The sequence below is a fragment of the Halichoerus grypus genome, chromosome 5, assembly GCF_964656455.1.
Source record: "Halichoerus grypus chromosome 5, mHalGry1.hap1.1, whole genome shotgun sequence".
In the NCBI taxonomy this organism is placed as follows: domain Eukaryota; kingdom Metazoa; phylum Chordata; class Mammalia; order Carnivora; family Phocidae; genus Halichoerus; species Halichoerus grypus.
Window position 1 is genome coordinate 170,414,805 of NC_135716.1, and position 19,254 is coordinate 170,434,058.

At 37.7% G+C, this 19,254-nt stretch overlaps 1 protein-coding gene across 3 annotated transcripts in view; it reads left to right on the forward strand.

Moving 5' to 3' along the window:
* Positions 1-19,254, forward strand: part of HNRNPR (heterogeneous nuclear ribonucleoprotein R) — a 32,501-nt gene that overhangs the window by 11,236 nt on the left and 2,011 nt on the right. For all 3 annotated transcript variants that reach the window (XM_036072212.2, XM_078073654.1, XM_036072207.2), the window contains 4 exons: positions 8,161-8,337; positions 9,948-10,083; positions 12,767-12,972; positions 17,474-17,623. In XM_036072212.2, the coding sequence (XP_035928105.1) occupies positions 8,161-8,337; positions 9,948-10,083; positions 12,767-12,972; positions 17,474-17,623 (669 nt within the window). The remainder of the gene's footprint in view (positions 1-8,160; positions 8,338-9,947; positions 10,084-12,766; positions 12,973-17,473; positions 17,624-19,254) is intronic.

Genomic DNA, 19,254 nt, shown 5'->3' on the forward strand with positions numbered 1-19,254 from the left:
AGTCTGTATAATATTGTTAATGTTCTTTCCAATGCCCAATATAGCCTAGTATCAAATTAGTTTGTTGTATCTATTTCATAATTATAAAAATGAACTTTTTTAGCCCATTAGATTGGTTTTATTGAGCTCATTAATGGAGACTTGTTTTATATAGGTTAAGAAAGGAGTTTGTTGGTACTCTTCACATTTCGCTGAAAGCATTTAAACAATTTAATAGGATAAACTATTTTGATTATCCAATTAGAAACAAAGTTGGTATCCTAATTATAAAATATGCATATTCTCTTACATTGCATTGTGTCTTTAGGAGAAAGATGCATTTTCCTATATATTAGATATCATCGCATACAGCAAATAACTTTGCCGTGAAATCCCTATATGAGCCTAAGCCACTCCTGTCAAGCAGTTCGTTACAACAAAATCTTAGTGTAAAGGTTTGGATTCTTCCCATAAAGTTAAATTCCATGAGATTTGGCCTATATTTGTTAAAAATTAAACTATTGTTTTGTTTTTTTTAAAGATTTACTTATTTTAAAGCCAGAGCATGTGGGGGAGGGGCAGAGGGAGAGAATCTTCAAGCCAACTTCACCACCCATGAGATCATGACCTGAGCCAAAACCAAGAGTGGGACGCTTGACCAGCTGAGCCGCCTAGGTGCCCCTAAAATTAGTTTTTAAAAAGTCAGAAAAATAGGTTTTTAATATATTGGGTTGCTGATTTAATAAATAAATTGGTTTTAGTTGGTGTCATTTTTGATGCTGTGAGGTTTAAGTTGTTCTTTTATATTTCACTACAGTCATTAAAAAATTTTAGGTCTTGATTGAGGAAGTTGAAGTGAGGGTCCGTGCCTGAGTCTGACAATGTTAAAGTTACGAGAAGACCGAGGTTTCATCTTGGTAAAATCTACTGTAAATTAATCCTATAAAGGAGCACTCCTTTGCATTGTTTCTAAGCATTGTCCTGAGATAAGAAATATATAAGAAAGCTAGGTATTAATTTTGAAGTGTATTTTTTAGTGTGTCTGGGCCCTCAGGTCTAGTCTTTTTTTTTTTTTTTTTTTTTTTAAGATTTTATTTATTTGCGAGAGAGAATGAGAGACAGAGCATGAGAGGGAGGAGGGTCAGAGGGAGAAGCAGACTCCCTGCCGAGCAGGGAGCCCGATGTGGGACTCGATCCCGGGACTCCAGGATCATGACCTGAGCCGAAGGCAGTCGCTTAACCAACTGAGCCACCCAGGCGCCCCCTAGTCTGCTTATAGTATCTTTGTATTCTTCAGCTGGCATTGTAAAACTGTTTGGGGAAGCAGCCTTTGTTTTTATTTGTTTCCATTATAATAAGCACTTATCTTTTTAAAGAGCACAGCACTGGTGTTTTGTAGAGGAATTCAAAGGAAATGGTAGATTGAAATTTAATTCTTTGGTATTTTAACTAATGGAAGTGTTAGAGAACCTGTGTATTTAACAGAGATGTAAAAGTATATGACTTAGTAGTACCTGAACAGACTTACGTATGAGGAAAAGCTGCTGTGTTTGCAAAGTAGCAAATAGGAGCTGGGTAAGGGAAGAGCCCTAGTAGATGCTCAGAAGACTACGTTGCACTGCCTGTTAACTCTCTTCCTTCCAGAGCCTCAAAGGGCTTTCTCTGTTACTGTTGAAGTATTTGATGGTTAGATAGTAGACAGCCAAAACTTTTTCAAGCCTTGATGCTTAGTGAGTAAAGAAAGAACTGGTTGTTACGGTATTCATTAGATTCTGTGGGTCTAATAGGGGCGGGGGCGGGGGCGGGGGCAGGGAGGCTCACCTGCATGTATGCCTGCGGGCTTGCTCCACACAGTTCATATGGAGCCAGAATGGCTCAGGGACCAACGAGTTCATAAAAGGAGAACAGTTTTATTTCATTTTAGTTAATTAAAAATTGAGCTTAGAAACTTTTAAAGGAATCATGCTTAGTTTTGAATGCTGTTTATTTTTAGCCTTTTTAAGTTACTTATATGTCCTGGGTTAAACTGATCTTGAAATGAAGCCATCTCCAGCTTCTCAGTAAATCAGTATATTTAGCCTGTTTCTTCTTGGATCCCAGTGATTATCATATTGGGGACTTTGTTGACCACAGATTTGTTGATGTTTCTTCTAAAGTAAAACAGTATTCTTATGGAAAATCTGTAAGTTGGACTTCTAACATTCAAATGATACTTTGGAGTACACAAGGAACTTGGCTCTTATGAATCCTGTATGTAAAGTGATTAAACAATCATTAAATTACTTTTTCTGAAAATACAGGTTTTTCACGTTAGGTTTGCTTAACGAGGCAAACCTGTCTGTTCTAAAAACACAGGCACAAGTGTTACATAAGTAGTGTAATAACCTGGCACTTAGCTTCCTCACTTAGCTGTGTGTCACGTGTATTTTCACAGTGCCACTTGATGTGCTCTTTGCTTTATGTGTTTTTGTAATGGGTATGGAAGAAATAGGGATAGTGAATAATGTAATTATGAAGCACCATTGCATTATGTTAATGGAAGTAGTATGAAGCAGAATTTGCTTCCCAGAACAGTTTTTAAATGTTCAAATACAAATACCCTCAAGTACAAAAACACTGTCCGACTGGGCCAGAGAGCTTAGCCACACCAAAAAATACATTTCAAAATGAATACCGATTATCCTTGTATATTTATTTTGTCTCAGGACATCTTTTATCTGTAGTTTTTTTAATGCTGTGCCCTGTTACGAATGTTCGTTTATAGGATTGATAAGCTGAGGCTAGTGAGAAGTGGTCAGATTCTGGATATTTTGAAGGCACATCTAACAGGATTTATTGATGAGTTGGATATGGGGTATGAGAGGAAGGAGCCAAGGATGACTTCAAGGCGTATGACCTGAGCAGCTAGAAGGATGGAGTTGCCATTTATTGAAATGAAGAATGCTGTAGAGAAGGGCAGATTAGCAGGATTGAAAGATCGTAATTCAGTTCTGGACATGTTAAGAATTAGATGTCTCTTAGACCTCTAAGTGGAGCTGTTGAATGAGCAGTTACTTCTATAAGCCTGGAGTTCAGGGAAGAGTTTTGGCTGGAGATTATAAATGTGGGAGGCATAAGCATCTACTTGGTATTTAAAAACCATGAGTTTTGGATGTGATCACCAAGGAAGTGTGTGTAGATAGACTAAAGGTCTAAAATCTGATCCCTGCAGCCCTCTACATTTACAGATTGGAGAGATGAGAAGGAACTAGCAAAGGGAACTGAGCAGAAAGAACCAATGAGGTAAGAGAAAAATCAGGGATGTGGTATCCTAGAAGTCCAGTCAATATGGAGTTTTCACAGAAGGAAAGTGGTTGGTTACAACAAACTTTCCAAGTAAGAGAGGACCGTGAATTGACATTTGATTCTGGCAACATGGATGTCATCAGTGACTTTGACAAGAATGGTGGTGAAAGCCATATTTGGAGAGGATTCAAGAGAGTGGGAGGCAAGGGATTTGAGATAAGAAGTACATACAGCTCTTTTGAGCAATGTTGCTAAAAAGAATAGAGAAATGGGATAATAACTGGAAGGTGTGTCATAGTCAAGATAATATTTTTGTTTTCATTTAAATTTTAAGTCCAGGGGCGCCTGGGTGGCTCAGTCATTAAGTGTCTGCCTTCGGCTTAGGTCATGATCCCAGGGTCCTGGGATCGAGCTCTGCATCTGGCTTTCTGCTCAAGGGAAGCCTGCTTCTCCCTCTCCCACTCCCTCTGCTTGTGTTCCCTCTCTCGCTGTGTTTCTCTGTCAAATAAATAAATAAAATCTTAAAAAAATAAATTTTAAGTCCACTGCCCAACCGACAGAGCCACCCAGGGGCCCCTTAAAAACATTTTTTTTAAGGGGCGCCTGGGTGGCTCAGTCGTTAAGCATCTGCCTTCGGCTCAGGTCATGATCCCAGCGTCCTGGGATCGAGCCCCGCATCGGGCTCCCTGCTCCGCGGGAAGCCTGCTTCTCCCTCTCCCACTCCCCCTGCTTTTGTTCCCTCTCTCGCTGTGTCTCTCTCTGTCAAATAAATAAATAAAATCTTTAAAAAAAAAAAACAACTTTTTTTTTTAAGTGAGAAATTATAATCACTTGTGTGCCGATGATCAAATTGTTGCTGGACCATGTGTCCTTGAGTGGAAGAGAAGGGATGGGATCTAGTGTATAAGTTAACAGCATGAGGTAGATGATCTTTTGAACATTAATCAAAGATAAGCAGCTATTATGTTTCAGGCACTGTGTTCAAGTTGGGAATAAAATGAGGAACAAGATTTGGGCTCTCTGCTCACATGGACATTGAACCCTTTGGATGATGTTATTCCCAGATGAAGATACTGAAACTCACTAATTAAGTTGCTCGAAGTAACTAAAATGTAGATCTGAACCCAGTATAACTTAAAACTTAACTATTTCTCACATTCTCCCTACCTTCAAGCTATCAACTCATTACTTCATGCCGCCGTCATTCCTTGCCTAGATTGCCTTATGAACCTGACTGGGCAGCCTGTTTCTCCATACAGTCCATCTTCTACCTATTTGCCAGCCCTTTAGAACATGTCATACCTAGTCACTTGTCTGCTCAGAACCCTCTGATATCTTCCCAACACATTTGGAATAAGATGGAAACTCCTAACATGGTTTAACTTAATCTGGCCCCTGTTCTCTCTTTCCCAACACTGTCTCCTATGTGGGTCTTTTCTTCCAGTCACTGTCCTGTTTGCTGTTCATCAGATACATCAAATGTATTCCCATCTTTTCCTAGTTGTTCTTTACCTTGGGATGCTCTTTCCTCAGATTTTTACTTAATTTTCTACCTTAGGTCTCAGTTCAAATTTACCTCTTTAGGGAGACCCTCCTAATTAAAATACAACCTGTTTCTCCTCATTTATTCCCTTTCCTTGCTTTTATTTTTCTTAGCCTTTAATACCTCTTGAAATCGTATTTATTTTTTTTAACTTTTGTCTCTATCAATAGTATATAAGCTTCGTGAATGCTTAGACCTTGTTTGTGGTATTCACTGTATCTCTAGAACTTAGAAAAATACATGGCATATGAGTTCGAGGTATATGGAATTCCATGTCTCATGAAAAGTTTGGACAAGTTCTATGAGTAGGTTGGAAGTCAGTTGCTATGTAGGCTAGGTATTATTTATTGGAACAACTTCAGGCTGATACTTAGAAGATTAATTGGGTAGGGCGCCTGGGTGGCTCAGTCGTTAAGCGTCTGCCTTCGGCTCAGGTCATGATCCCAGGATCCTGGGATCGAGTCCCACATCGGGCTCCTTGCTCCGCGGGGAGCCTGCTTCTCCCTCTCCCACTCCCCCTGCTTGTGTTCCTGCTCTCGCTGTCTCTGTCAAATAAATAAATAAAATCTTTAAAAAAAAAAAAAAAAGATTAATTGGGTATGGATAGGAATGGGAGGGATTCAAAATAGCTGAGAGTTAAGTTTATGAAAGTATTATTTCCTTGGTGATCTTGGGTGGTGGACGGAGCAGCGGAAATTATGTTACCCAAGAGAAATGAGGAAAATCAAAGGAACTGGTTGACAAGGGTGGGTTTTACTTATTTTGATTTTTGGAAAAAAGAAACATTTGTTACGAATCTATTATATCTATGGTAGAATACTCAGGAAATAAAATTAAAGAAAAAGAATAAAATTATAACAGTTTTTTCATGCATTGTCACATACACAGTCATTCATATCTATATATACATCTATATTCAAAAAACAAAAAAATGACATTGCTATTTATTGATGATTTGAGGTAAAATTAGGACAACCAAGAGGAAATGCTTCCAAATGCAGTTGGAATTATAAAATTAGGTCTTAGGATGGAGATGTGAGAGATGACTAAATAGATATAGACTTGGGGAATGGATATGATCTTTGGAAGTGAAGGAAATACAGGGAAGATGAGATAGAGCCATAACTTTGGGAAGCATGCAGACTGTTATTAGGTGAGTAGGAGAATCACCACGGAAAGGATAGGGAAATAATTAAAGGTAAAAAGACCAGGCTAGTGGAGGATTGTAAAAATTGAAGGGAAGAGAATTTGTAGGAGGCAGCATCACCAATGTTATTGCTTACCGAGAGGGCAAGATGAGACTGAGGGAAAAAAGACTTGAATTTAGTCATTTGAAGTCCATTAGTGACATTTGGGTATGCAGCTTAGTGTTAGTGGAAGAAGCCAGTGTTGTAGTTAAAGAGAGAGCATAGATGCCAAGGGCTCTCCACAGTGAGTTTTTGTTAGAAAAACGGTTCTGTAGGGATACTGCACAGACGCGGCCTTCGATGTCTTATACTTGGTAGCTGCACGGTACTGAGGATATGGTAGACGAGTTGAATAACTGCATGAGCGAAATAAAAGACATGGCCATGTGTTCAAAGCATTTGAAAGTGAAAGGAAAGATAAATGGGTAAATATTTCTTGTTTGTGTTTTGTTTTGTTATGGGAGATGTGGCATGTTTGGAAGGATGTACTTAGCAAAATTGGAGAGTCGAAGAAATAAAAGTTTGCAATTATTTCCAGGAGAAGGTGGTGTGAAGAAATGGGCTTTGTTATTACAGTTAAGGAGTTAACCTTGGAAAGGAAATAAATCTCTTTTTCTGCGGTATAAAGAAATAGAAACAGATTCTGAGAATGTTTTTAAGGCTGAGAGGAAAGACTATGAGGAAACCACTGCCTTTCGCACGTGATCTCCTTGGAGTGACTTAGTGAATGAGGATTGGAGACTAGAGACAGAAGGATTGAATAGCTGTTATGTGAAAATTATTCTAGGGATTCAAAAGGAGTTTTACCAGACAGCAGTGAAGGTAAATCTAATTATTTTGAAAAGGATTGTCTTAGCACAGTTATAGAGCTTAATTTAACGTCAGAAACGTAATATCCAGTAATAATTTGGGCATCTTTTGGATTGCTGTTTCATTAACCAGGTCATTTTTCAGAATATGAAATGTTGATGTAGATGAGTTTCACTAGAAAATTCATCTCTAGGGACGCCTGGGTGGCTCAGTCGTTAAGCGTCTGCCTTCGGCTCAGGTCATGATCCCAGGGTCCTGGGATCGAGCCCCGCATTGGGCTCCTTGCTCAGGAGGGAGCCTGCTTCTCCCTCTGCCTGCTGCTCTCCCTGCTTGAGTGCACTCTCTCTCTCTAACAAATAAATAAATGAAATCTTAAAAAAAAAAAAATTCATCTCAAATGCAGACACTGACTTCATTCTTTAAGGCTGCGTGTCAGGACGCCTGGGTGGCTCGGTCAGTTAAGTGTCTGACTCTTGGTTTTGGCTCAGGTCATGATCTGAGGGTCGTGAGATCGAGCCCTGTGTCTGGCTCCCTACTCAGTGGGGAGTCTGCTTGAGATTCTCTCCCTCTCAAATAAATAAATCTTTAAATAAAAGACTGCATGTGGATTGCAAATGTTTTAACGTAAAAGATTGTCTTTAATGTTGCCGATGTGGTGGAAGCTTGAAGAAATTGTGGTCTGATATTAAATACTGAGAAGGTTTTTGATTGTTTAGTTTTAATTTATTGTATATTTAATCCTTATTACATAATTTTTTTTAGTAATTACTTTTTTTAAGATTTATATATTTGAGGAAGAGAGAGAGAACGCACGCGGGGCAGAGGGGCAGAGGGGCAGAGGGCAAGAGAAACTTAAGCATGCTCCATGCTGAGCATGGAACCTGCCACAGGGTTCAATCTCACGACCCTGAGATCATGACCTGAGCCAGAATCAGGAGTCAGACACTTAACTGATTGTGCCACCCAGGCACCCCTAGAATCGAGAAAACTTGAGGAAGACCACTACAGTCTTTATTCAATTATTGTTTTTATAAAAATGCAGATATCATATTTCCCAAAGATACATACATGTATCCTTTATTCTGTGTTTTTGTGAAACTATAAAAATAAAAAATTTAGAGTTGTTTGTACAGATTTTGCCCACTCTTAATCATTTTCCATTTTTCAGTATAGAATATTATTCTGTGTTAATGACCCTAAGGTCATTATAATAAACATTAGGGTTAACTCCTAAAGATTCAAATTGTCCTCATTCCTCCTTATCTTTGTGCCCGTAGCCCCTTAGAAGAAAGGTTGTTAGGCTTTATGGCTCTAAAATGCTTACATTGGGGTTCTAATACAGAGATTTTATTTCAGGTCTTTGTAGGTAAAATACCAAGAGATTTATATGAGGATGAGTTGGTACCCCTTTTTGAAAAGGCTGGTCCCATTTGGGATCTACGTCTTATGATGGATCCACTGTCTGGTCAGAACAGAGGGTATGCATTTATCACCTTCTGTGGAAAGGAAGCTGCACAGGAGGCTGTTAAACTGGTATGTGATAAACAAATACCACTGTCTAGTGGCAAATCACCTCAGTTAAAAATGTTTGCAGTTAACATTGTTTCATTTTCTTTAGTTTTTTTCTTTGCATGGTTAGATGTTGGTAAAGTTGATATGTGACCTTTGCTCTATTTTTTCTGATTATAAAAGTAAAAAAGAATGAAAATACCCAAGAAATAATGTGTTAGAGAAAGTCTTCCATAATTCTATTAAGTTATTTATTAGATTGGTTAGTATCTAAAGTTTCATTTGAATATTTGGCTTCTGCAGTTCTCTCTTTGGATTTTAGGCAAAAGTGTGAATTGTTACTGTTAAACTTTAGGACAAGATTCTTAAAAGTGTAATGAAGGCTGGGATGGATTCTGGGGAACATAACTGGGTGACAGTGACTTTTAGGACACAATTCAGGAAATGATTGAGACTCTTATTTTTGTCACAACCTAATCATACAGTTTATTTTCTAAGTATATGCCTGTTCTTTTCTCTATTTTGTTTTCAGGCCCTTCAGTCTTCTCTGCCTTCAGTCTTTCTCTCCTTTTTTACTATTTTATAGCCCATCTTCTGTAATCTAGTAATTTCCTTTGACCCTTTGTACTTAGTAGTACAGTAGTACTGCAGCTAGTAGTGGTAGGAGTCGTAACAGAGTTCTGCAAGTGAGAAATATCTTCATGCCTGTGTTGGTACAGCCATCTCAGTAACTTCAAATAACCGTGTCGTTGTTTTTGCATACTCTTTCCAGACATTTAAAAGCTTCACTTTGTCTAGTTCCAATCCTTCTAGAATGGGTATCCTTTCACCAGGGCTTTTGGTTTCATTAATCACTTCTAAATTAGTTCCACTTCTGGCTTGACCCAGATTTTAGATTTTATTAAGAACTTTTCCTTCCAACTTGTTTTTACTGAGAAATTTTCAAAGCCTTATTTCCTCATTTTTGGCAATGTATGGAGATTTTTATTTTTTAATAATCACATATCTTTTAGTAAGCTAATGGGTAAGTAATGTGAAAGTCTAACAAGCTAAAGTTTATCAAGGAAACTATCACCATAGTGATTTAAATAAAGCCTTTTTTATTTCCTATCATTTCATATAATTTTGAAGGTATTGTGTTTGATGTGCTGTTTAAAACTTTTCATGTATACATTCAGAGTACTGTGTTTTGTGTAGCATGTGAAATTCTTCTGAATTTCTTTTTATTGATTACACATAGTTGTTGACTGTTGTTATTTTGCTTTTGGCTTATGTGCATCTAATTTTATCTCCAAGAATCCTGAATGATCAGTCTTGGGTACTTTTTCTGAAATTCTCTGGAAAATTTTTCAGATAGATAACATTGAAATATGGCATAAGGTGTTTTTAAAAATAAAGTGAATAACTGAGTCATTTATATCCAGAAGAGCAGTGAAAGTTAACAAAACCAAACTAAGGTGAGAGACCGTAACAAGTTTTAAAATACACATTTTTATAATGGTAAGCATGAGGGAACTCGGTGAGTTTGTGAAGCAGGAAGTGTTTGACCTTATATTGTTGAATTTTTTAGGTTGAGATCAGTTGTCCCGAGTTTGGGATGGTTGTGGGGTATCTGGTTCTTTTCTTCCTTGCAGTGTGACAGCTATGAAATTCGCCCTGGTAAACACCTTGGAGTGTGCATTTCTGTGGCAAACAACAGGCTTTTTGTTGGATCAATTCCGAAGAATAAGACCAAGGAAAACATTCTGGAAGAATTCAGTAAAGTCACAGGTAAAACAAAAATGTATTTAGTAGAAGTTAGTTTTGGGAAATATGTGGTACTATTTTATAAGTACAAAAAAAGGAAGTGTATATTAATCTAAAAATTGAAATCTTCAGTGTCTGAATTGCCTCCTTTCTGCTTTACAGCGGTTTGGTCTAAGCATGTTCCCTTATATCCTTAATTTCTTGGAATGTCCCCTTACTTCTGTGCCTTAATTGATCCTTAGCTTTTGCCGGAGTCTTTGCCTTGTAGCCCCCAGTGGAGGCTTGCCAACATTCAGCGTGTTTTAGGGCCAAGAGGATGAGAGTTCTTCTCCTCCTCCTTCCTGTTGCCTTGTCTAGATCAGATTTTTCAAAATTTCCAATTATACATCCATGGAGTTGATTGAGAAGTACATTTTACATCACAGGTCTGTATACATTTATAACTGAAACAAAATTTAACAGAACTGTACTTGCACTTATTTTACATGATTTAGTGTGATCTTTCCTGTTCCATTTCATCTTTTTTAAATGTGGGTAGAGATATACTCATTCTAGTTATGGTCTAAAAAACACTGATTTAGACCATTACTTCCCCTCATAAAAGCCATGTTTTTGTCCTCCAGATAAACTGTCCTTTCTCCTTCCTTGAAGCTGTCATCTATTGCCTTTCTGGATTCAGTCTTTCATTAATTGAAGATTGCTTTTGGCTCATAGTCTTTCTCTTCGGTCCTAAATTGACTTATTTGTAGTACCTTTAACATGTATGTACATGGATGACTGTCCAATCCCCTAGCCTCCTAGTTTTATGACCACCTCATCTCCAGTTCTTTACTTCAGCTCCCCCACATCCAGATCACATTCTGGATCTTGCTGCCAAAAATTCCACCCACTCCAAAATCTTGATTTCTAGCGTTCTACTTTGTAACCACTGCCACTATCCATCACAATTGTGTTGGTCACAGGCTCCAGATGGTGCAGTTCTTTGACCTCATCACTTTATTACCTATCAGCTCCTTTCTGACTTCTTACCCATTTATTCATTCCTTCAGCAGGTGTTTATCCAGTGCCTATTAAAGTGGTGGCATTGTGTTATGTGCTGGGATACAATGGTGAATAAGATCTATTTTCTGCCCTTGTAGAGCTTACATTCTGGGAAAGCAGATAAGACAAAAAAAAATTAAAGAAATATTTACACATTGTGGTGAGCCCTAAGAAGAGGGAAATAAAGGATACTAGCTAGAGAATAGCTATTAGCCCTCTTTTGATGGTTATGGAAGGCTTTTCTGATAAGATGACATTTCAAGCAAGACCTGAAGAATGAGGAGGATGTAGCATAACAAAGAGCAGAGGGATGTGCATTCCAAGAGAGCAACGCATGCTAAGTCTCTGAGGCAAGAAAGAACTTGGTGTATTACAGGAACTGAGAAAAAGCCAGTGTTGTTAAAATTACTGTAGAATTAGATGAAGTAGGCAAGGCTTTTGTGGACCTTGTAAGGAGTTTAGATTTAATTTTTGTAGAATGAGAAGGTATTTAAAGATCTCAAGCAGGGAGTAACATCTGTTTCATGTTTACAGAATATTATCTCTACTGCCATATGGATAATAGTTTAGAGGGGCTTCAGAGTAGAAGCTAATGAATTAGTTGAGGCTATCACAGTAGTTTGGATAGAAGATTGGACTAGGGTAATAGCTGTGAAGGTGGAAAGAAGTAGATGGGCTCTGAATTGGGTAGGGGAATAAAGGAAAGAAAGTAAAGGAAGAAATCAAGAATGAGTCTTCAGTTTCTGGCTTGAGAACCAGGAGATGGTACTATTTATTAGGGAAGTAGAGAAGACAGATTTGGGGAGCGGTAACTGCAATTTTGGACATGGCTAAATTTGAAATGTCTTTAAGTCTGGACTAGAAATAAAATGTAAGCATTCTTAAGGATATAGATAGCTTTTAAAAATACAAACTAGCTGATACTGCCTAGAAAGAACATGTGTGGAAAGATGAGAACACAGGACTAAGACCAGGGGGGCACCAATATTTAGCAATCATTTTCTTTTTTTTTTTAAAGATTTTATTTATTTATTTGAGAGAGAGAGCACGAGAGATTCAGCATGAGCTGGGGGTGGGGGGCAGAGGAAGAGGGAGAGAGAGAAGCAGACTCCCTGCTGAGCGGGGAGCTCGACGTGGGGCTCGATCCCAGGACCTCGGGACCATGGCCTGAGCTGAAGGCAGACGCTTAACCAACTGAGCCACCCAGGTGCCCCAGCAATCATTTTCATTCTTGGTAAAAACAGTAACTTTTAAGTTAGATCCAAGGATGATTTTTGGTCATGATTACTTGGTTGAATGTAAGTTCTTTTCAATTTATATTAGTAATTTGATTTTTAATTCCTTGGAAGTGTTTTTATAAATTAGAAGGTCATGTTGTATCAAACACTCTAAAACATGGTAGAATGTTATACATCAGAATACAGTAACTGGACCTGTTGTTTATGGCTGTACCCTCAGGACCCTGAAAAAATTAAAAAGAAACGTAAAATATTGTTTCACAATCCATATCTAACAATGCTGATTTAATTGTCTACTAGGTAATTAGGGAATCATTTTGAGGCTTCTTCAATATTTTTTGCTCTTCGGCAAATGGATTTAGGTCTGCCTAATCGCTAGATGTGTGGTGGATGCTTTTGGCTTATATATCTGGCTGTTGGTTTAACAGAGGGTTTGGTGGACGTTATTCTCTATCATCAACCCGATGACAAAAAGAAGAATCGGGGGTTCTGCTTCCTTGAATATGAGGATCACAAGTCAGCAGCACAAGCCAGACGCCGGCTGATGAGTGGAAAAGTAAAAGTATGGGGAAATGTAGTTACAGTTGAATGGGCTGACCCTGTGGAAGAACCAGATCCAGAAGTCATGGCTAAGGTAAATGCAGTTGCTTGGGATGGGGGTGAGATTATTATTTAAATTTTGTACTTAAAGCTCAACTTTTAAAAGTTTTATGATAAATACAGATTATAGTTCTTGATCTTAATTCTAGGATCTGCTTTAATACCAAACTTAGTAGTCTGTCTTGGTATCTAGAAATTTCTGTTAATCATCCCTTTTCCTGGAGATTAAATGTGCAAAAGGAACTGAAATGAAATTCCTTAAGTATTTCCATATACACTGAGAATTTGTTTAGTGCTAGGCACTAGGAGGGATACAGAGGTTTAAAAAAAGGGTCTTGTTGAATAAAGACAGAAGTAATGTTTTTTGGAGATTATGAATTGTAATCTTCATTGACCATACTATGACTTTTATTACATGGCCATTGATAATTTATTTAGATTTATAACTGATTTTTCTTTTTCTTTTTTGTTTCTTTTTTAAATTCATGATTAAGTTCCCTTAGACTATCGTCTCCATGAAGAAAGGCAAAGGGTTATCATGTTTGCTATTATGTGATATTGGCAAAATATGTATGGCATGTCCTGTGGCAGGCCCTCACTTTCCTCCTAAGCCTTATGTTTGCATTGCCTTGATCTCTGCCTGGTAAATAATGGTGCCATGAGTCCTCATTGTTAGGCTTTCCTTTGGGTGATTCCTGGAATTGAAGGGACTCATCAGAGTTGCATCTCTGCTGTTTTTAGTGAATTTTTGAGTATTTTGGTGTGTCTCTTCCCTGCTTTGTGAGGCAGCAACTCTGTGATGACCATAAATTGGTGGTTGAATTCTCCTAGACTGAGAAGTCTTTCTCTGAAGCTTTTTATTCCAGGTTCTGAGCAGGTGCTCTTCACTCTAATTAGTTTGGAGTGTGATCAAGTTTTGTAGGCAGAGACATCTTCAGTTTAGAGAAGATCACTGAGAATGAACCAGAGAGGCTCTCAGATGTGCTGCTCAGTGTCTTTTTCTCATGTTCCTTGAATAGATTTGTGTTAAGGAAAGGGACTGGGAATTTAAATAGCTCTGATTTTTTTTTTTATTTTTTACTAACTTGATTTTAATTCCATTTGTTTCTTCTAATACAATTGTGACTTTGGGCAAACCTATTGAACTTGGATGTCCTCTATTGGAGTTGGGTAAATCTGTTAAGAACCCTTAAAATTTCGAACTGCCTTGTAGAAACTGAATAGAGTTTGTATTGCTTTTTCTGTAAAAACATGTTTAAAATAGCAGTATAAATATGTACACGTTATAAGTGGCAAATAAAATCCCCAGAAAATCTAAAGTGTAGTATACTGGTGATTTGTTTCGACACTTTTCACATACCTCTTGTAACCTTTCAGATTGAAATGCATCCTAAACTTTTATAGGATTAGAAAACCTCAACATTTTATTCTAAGAACTATTCTTCCTAGATCATAAACAACTTTCAGAATGGAAAGGAGGCCTCTGTAAACTTGAGTAATACTGATTGAATAAATTTGATTGACTAATACTAATTCCTTTATTATTTTCTGAATTGGAGGGTGGGTTAGAGTTCTACCCTTCTGCTGTTAACATTATCAGTGTTGTAATCCACTGAAGATTTTTTGCCAAGTTGGGTCAGTTTTATAATCAACCAAAACCTAAGAGCATACATGTATCTTTCTTTTTTTTTTTTTTTAAAGATTTTATTTATTCACTTGAGACACACATACAGAGAGAGAGAGAGAAAGCATGAGCAGGGAGAGAGGCAGAGGGAGAGGGAGAAGCAGGCTCCTCGCTGAGCCAGGAGCCTGATATGGGGCTCGATCCAGGACCCTGGGATCATGACCTGAGCCGAAGGCAGACACTTAACCATCTGAGCCACCCAGCCGTCCCTACATGTATCTTTCTTAAAGGGACTTTTTCCTATTGAATATTTTAAACAAACTTCAACAAGTAATTTTTATGTAGTGTGTTTGGTTTCATCTCAAAAAAGAAAAAAAGATCTGTGTTGAGTTTAAAAAAACAGTCAGTAAACCAACTGAGGGCTGCATAACGTAGAGTTTGACCTCTGTGACAAGACTGCAAAGATAAAGAAGGTGGAGGTGGACAGTGTTAGATTTTCCCACTCTTGAATTAATACCTGCCCCCAAATAATTTTTATTCATATACCCCTTTATCTGAGGTAATAATTTATTCAGTGGGTATGTTAATTTTTTTCTTTGAATAGGTAATATAGTTTCTTAGTTCAAAAATCAAAATTATGTAGAAAGGTAAAGACAAAGAAGTCCCACCTGGACCTTGCTCCATCTCCTGCATTCCCTCGTCCCCAGTACACTCCCAGTTTTAGTAGACCAGATACGGGCAAATACGAGTATTTATTCTTACTTTCCTGACTTTTTACATGATGGTTACAGGTAACCTACTGCATTCACTAATCTATATTTGCTTTATTCACTGTCCTAGTTCATTAGCTCTAAGGTAGTATACTGTTACTATGTGTACCACTAAGAAATTATTTAATGTTGCCAATTAAATTATGACACAGTGCTTGCATGTCACATTGACTGTAAGTTGGATCCCTATTTCAGAGATGTAGAAAAGGGGGAAATGTCTTACCAACAGTTTATCTTGGCAGTCTCTTCATATCCGCTCTTAGAGCACTTCCTCATTTTTATGGCTATATAATATTCCCTTGTGTAGATATACTATACTATATTCAACTGGCTGGGCACTGGGTTGTTTCTGATCTTTTATTACTACAATACTGTGGTGAATTAGCTTGTATCTTGTCAGTTGATAAAAATACAGATATATCTGTAGGATAGATTCTCAGAGATAGAATTGTGGGCCACAGAGTACATGCATCTGTAATTATTAAGATATTGCCATATTTCCCCTGTACCGATTTACCCTCCCACCAGCAAAGTACAAGAGGCCCACTTTCCTCATCCTTGTCAAAATAGTGTATGATCATATTTTTGGATTTTGCCCATTTGGTAAATGATATATCTCAAAGCCATAATGATTTGGGTTTAAGTTTTTAATATGTTGAAGGACCATTTGTGTTTCTTTGTATGAGCCTGGTGTTCATGAATTTTGCATATCTTTCTATTCAGTTTTCCATTAAGCTTTTTCTTATTTTCTGGAGCTCTGATATGAAAAAAAATAGAGATTAACTCTTTGTGATAGAAGTCATTTGTCTTTTGGCTCCACTTCCGGCACTTTTTGCCATGTGAAAGCCATTTATTTCTAGTAGTTGAATTTTATCACTCTTTTTAAATCACAAAGCCTTCCTTGGAGCAGTGTTATGTAAAGGAATTACCTTTATTTTCTTTCTTTCTTTTTTTTAAGATTTTATTTATTTGTTTTTGTTTGTTTGTTTATTTATTTATTTATTTATTTGACAGAAAGAGAGCACAAGCAGGGAGAGCGGCAGGCAGAGGGAGAGGGAGAAGGAGAAGCAGACTCCCCGCTGAGCAGAGAGCCTGACGCGGGCTCGATCCCAGGATCCTGGGATCAGGGCCTGTGCCAAAGGCAGATGCTAAACCAACTGAGCCACCTAGGCGCCCCACCTTTATTTTCTTCTAATATTTTTCAGTCTCTCCCCATCTCTGCCCCTGTCCACCCCTTTTAAAATTTTTGATCTATTTGGAGTTTATCCTGGTATATAGTCTGAGGTATGAATCCAACTTTTTTTTTTTAAGATTTTATTTTTAAGTAATCTTTACACCCAGTGTGGGGCTCGAACTCACAACCCTGAGATCAAGAGTCACATGCCCCTCTGACTGAGCCAGCCAGGCACCCCCCAACTTTTATTCTTATCCAGGTGAACACTATACTGTTTCAGTGATTTAAGCATTATGGTTTGTTATATCTGGTAGGGGTAGTCTCTGAATTTTGTTAATTTTTTTCCTGACTATTCTTGTTTATTTTTTTCATACGAACTTTAGAATTAACTTAGTTCGGCGGGGAGCAAAACCCCAAAACATGTTGTTTCAGTTGGTACTTAGGGACCTGTTAAATTTGTGAATAAACTTAGTAATTTCCTGTTGGTTCCTTGAAGGTTCTATTCAGTGTTAGGTACTTTATTCTTATTTATTTTTTTTAGAATTTATTTTTAAAGATTTTATTTATTTATTTGACAGAGAGAGAGAGAGAGCACAGGCGGGGGAAGCAGCAGAGGGAGAGGGAGAAGCAGGCTCCCCACTGCGCAGAGACCCCGATGTGGGGCTGAATCCCAGCACCTTGGGATCATGACCTGAGCCGAAAGCAGACACTTAACCGACTGAGCCACCCAGGCGCCTCAGTGTTAGTTACTTTAATGACAGAGCAGGAGAAGGAACCGATAATCTATATAAATTGGTAACTGACAGAATAATTTTCTTGTCAATTTTTATACTTTCTATGATGCAGCTTTATTATTTAATGTTTTTGAGAAGGAAAGCCTGCTGTGAGGATAGGAAGAAATACATTAACATAAGACTTCAGCTAAAATTAAGTAGCCATTGCCAATTTTGTGTATTTGTTGTATTAGGTGAAAGTTTTATTTGTGAGAAACTTGGCTACTACAGTGACAGAAGAAATACTGGAAAAGTCATTTTCTGAATTTGGAAAACTCGAGCGAGTGAAGAAGTTGAAAGATTATGCATTTGTTCATTTTGAAGACAGAGGAGCAGCTGTTAAGGTAGAGATTTTGAAATTTTGCTTCTTGATATTTGAATTTTGTTGTTGATACTCGCTAAACACATAAAATGACCTTAAAAACTGAAATAAAATTGGTTTTCAGCTTTTCCCGAACTCTGGAACTTTCTTTTAATAATCTGTGAAGTGGTAGTAGTGTAACAGGTAAGATTTCATATTTCAAAGCCTGATTATTACTAACTGGGTTTGTGATTTCAGGCAAGTTATTTTTAATCTCTGTATTGTTTTTGTAAGCCTAAGATTTGATAGCATGATGCCCTGGAAATATTACAAGGTATAGTAATTAGCTGCTGTAAATGGTAAAGAGGTAATGAATCGTATTGTAACTACTTTGTTTACCTTAGTTTGTGGACCTGTGAAAGACCCAGAGTAGTGTACATGACTTTACACACAGCACAGCATATTGAATTCAGCAGGTGGGTTCTGAGAGAGTGGTTAGTCCTTCATAGATTTGCCTTTCTTCAGTCATTGCAGAATTCTAATAGTATTAACTGTGTTGCTGGTTTCAGTAGTTGTTAGAGATACATATTTCTTGCATATAATAGTCGATTTGATGATGGTAACAAAAAGTGTGAAAAAAGTATTTTCATGTGGTGGCTAGAGGGTAAAACCTGAATACCTGTGCTGTTTTCTGCTGATAATGGATCAGCAGCATCTTTCATGGGTAAAATTTGTAGTTTCTTGTTCCTCTTACCTTTCCCAGTGGGGGAGAGAAGACAAAATACTAACAAAAGTTTTTTATTTGGGGAGGTAGGTTCAAAATCCTCAGTGACTCAGGCCTGGTCCTTTTTCTGCATTGTCTGTTGGAGTGGTGCCCCCTCTAATTCGAGCAGATTTCTGTTTCCTGCCCAGGATATTTGCTTTAAACTGTGCCTCATAGAATCTTTGGACTAGTTAGAATTTATTGGTTTGCTTTTTGATGAAAGCCAATTAGTGAGACAGCATTGCTTATAAAATTCACAGCTTAGTGCAGAATTTAATGCTTGGTTTCTGAAATTGCCAGTGGTATGAAACACGGATAACTAATTGATACCTTCTAAATACTTTTCATTCAGTTGTTATTAAATAACTGGTTGTCTCTAATTGAAAAGTATAAAAACTGGTAGGGTGGTTTGCCAAAGAAGTCTCTGAAATTACAAAATATGTCAGCAACTGGGAAGCTTCTGTGGACTTACAAAAGTTGCTTTAGGTGAAGTAGCCAAAAGCTAATGTGGTAAAGGGGAGCAGTTAGCATGTAGAGGAGGACTGATTTAATCTTTGTCTAGATGCTTGTAAATCTGTGAATGTTCTTCATGGATAGAGCATTTTATTCTGTTTGTCCGGAGAGAAAAAGGTTTGTGTACGGAAGCAGAAAGGCTGTGGCAAGGAGGTGTGATATTTTGTTACTGGGTTACTTGAACTTGGATGTATGGCAGAGGCTGTTAGGTCGAACAACATAGATAAGGGACTAGAGCATAGGATGCTTTTGATTACTGCTTTCCAGGTGAATACTCAAGTCTTCATTAGTCCACGCCTGTTCTGGGCTCTGCTCTTAACTGTTCAGGTGAAGTATGTTTAGGTGAAGTGTTGTGGAGGAAACCTAGGCATTTTTTGGTTCTTGTTCAGCTTCACTGA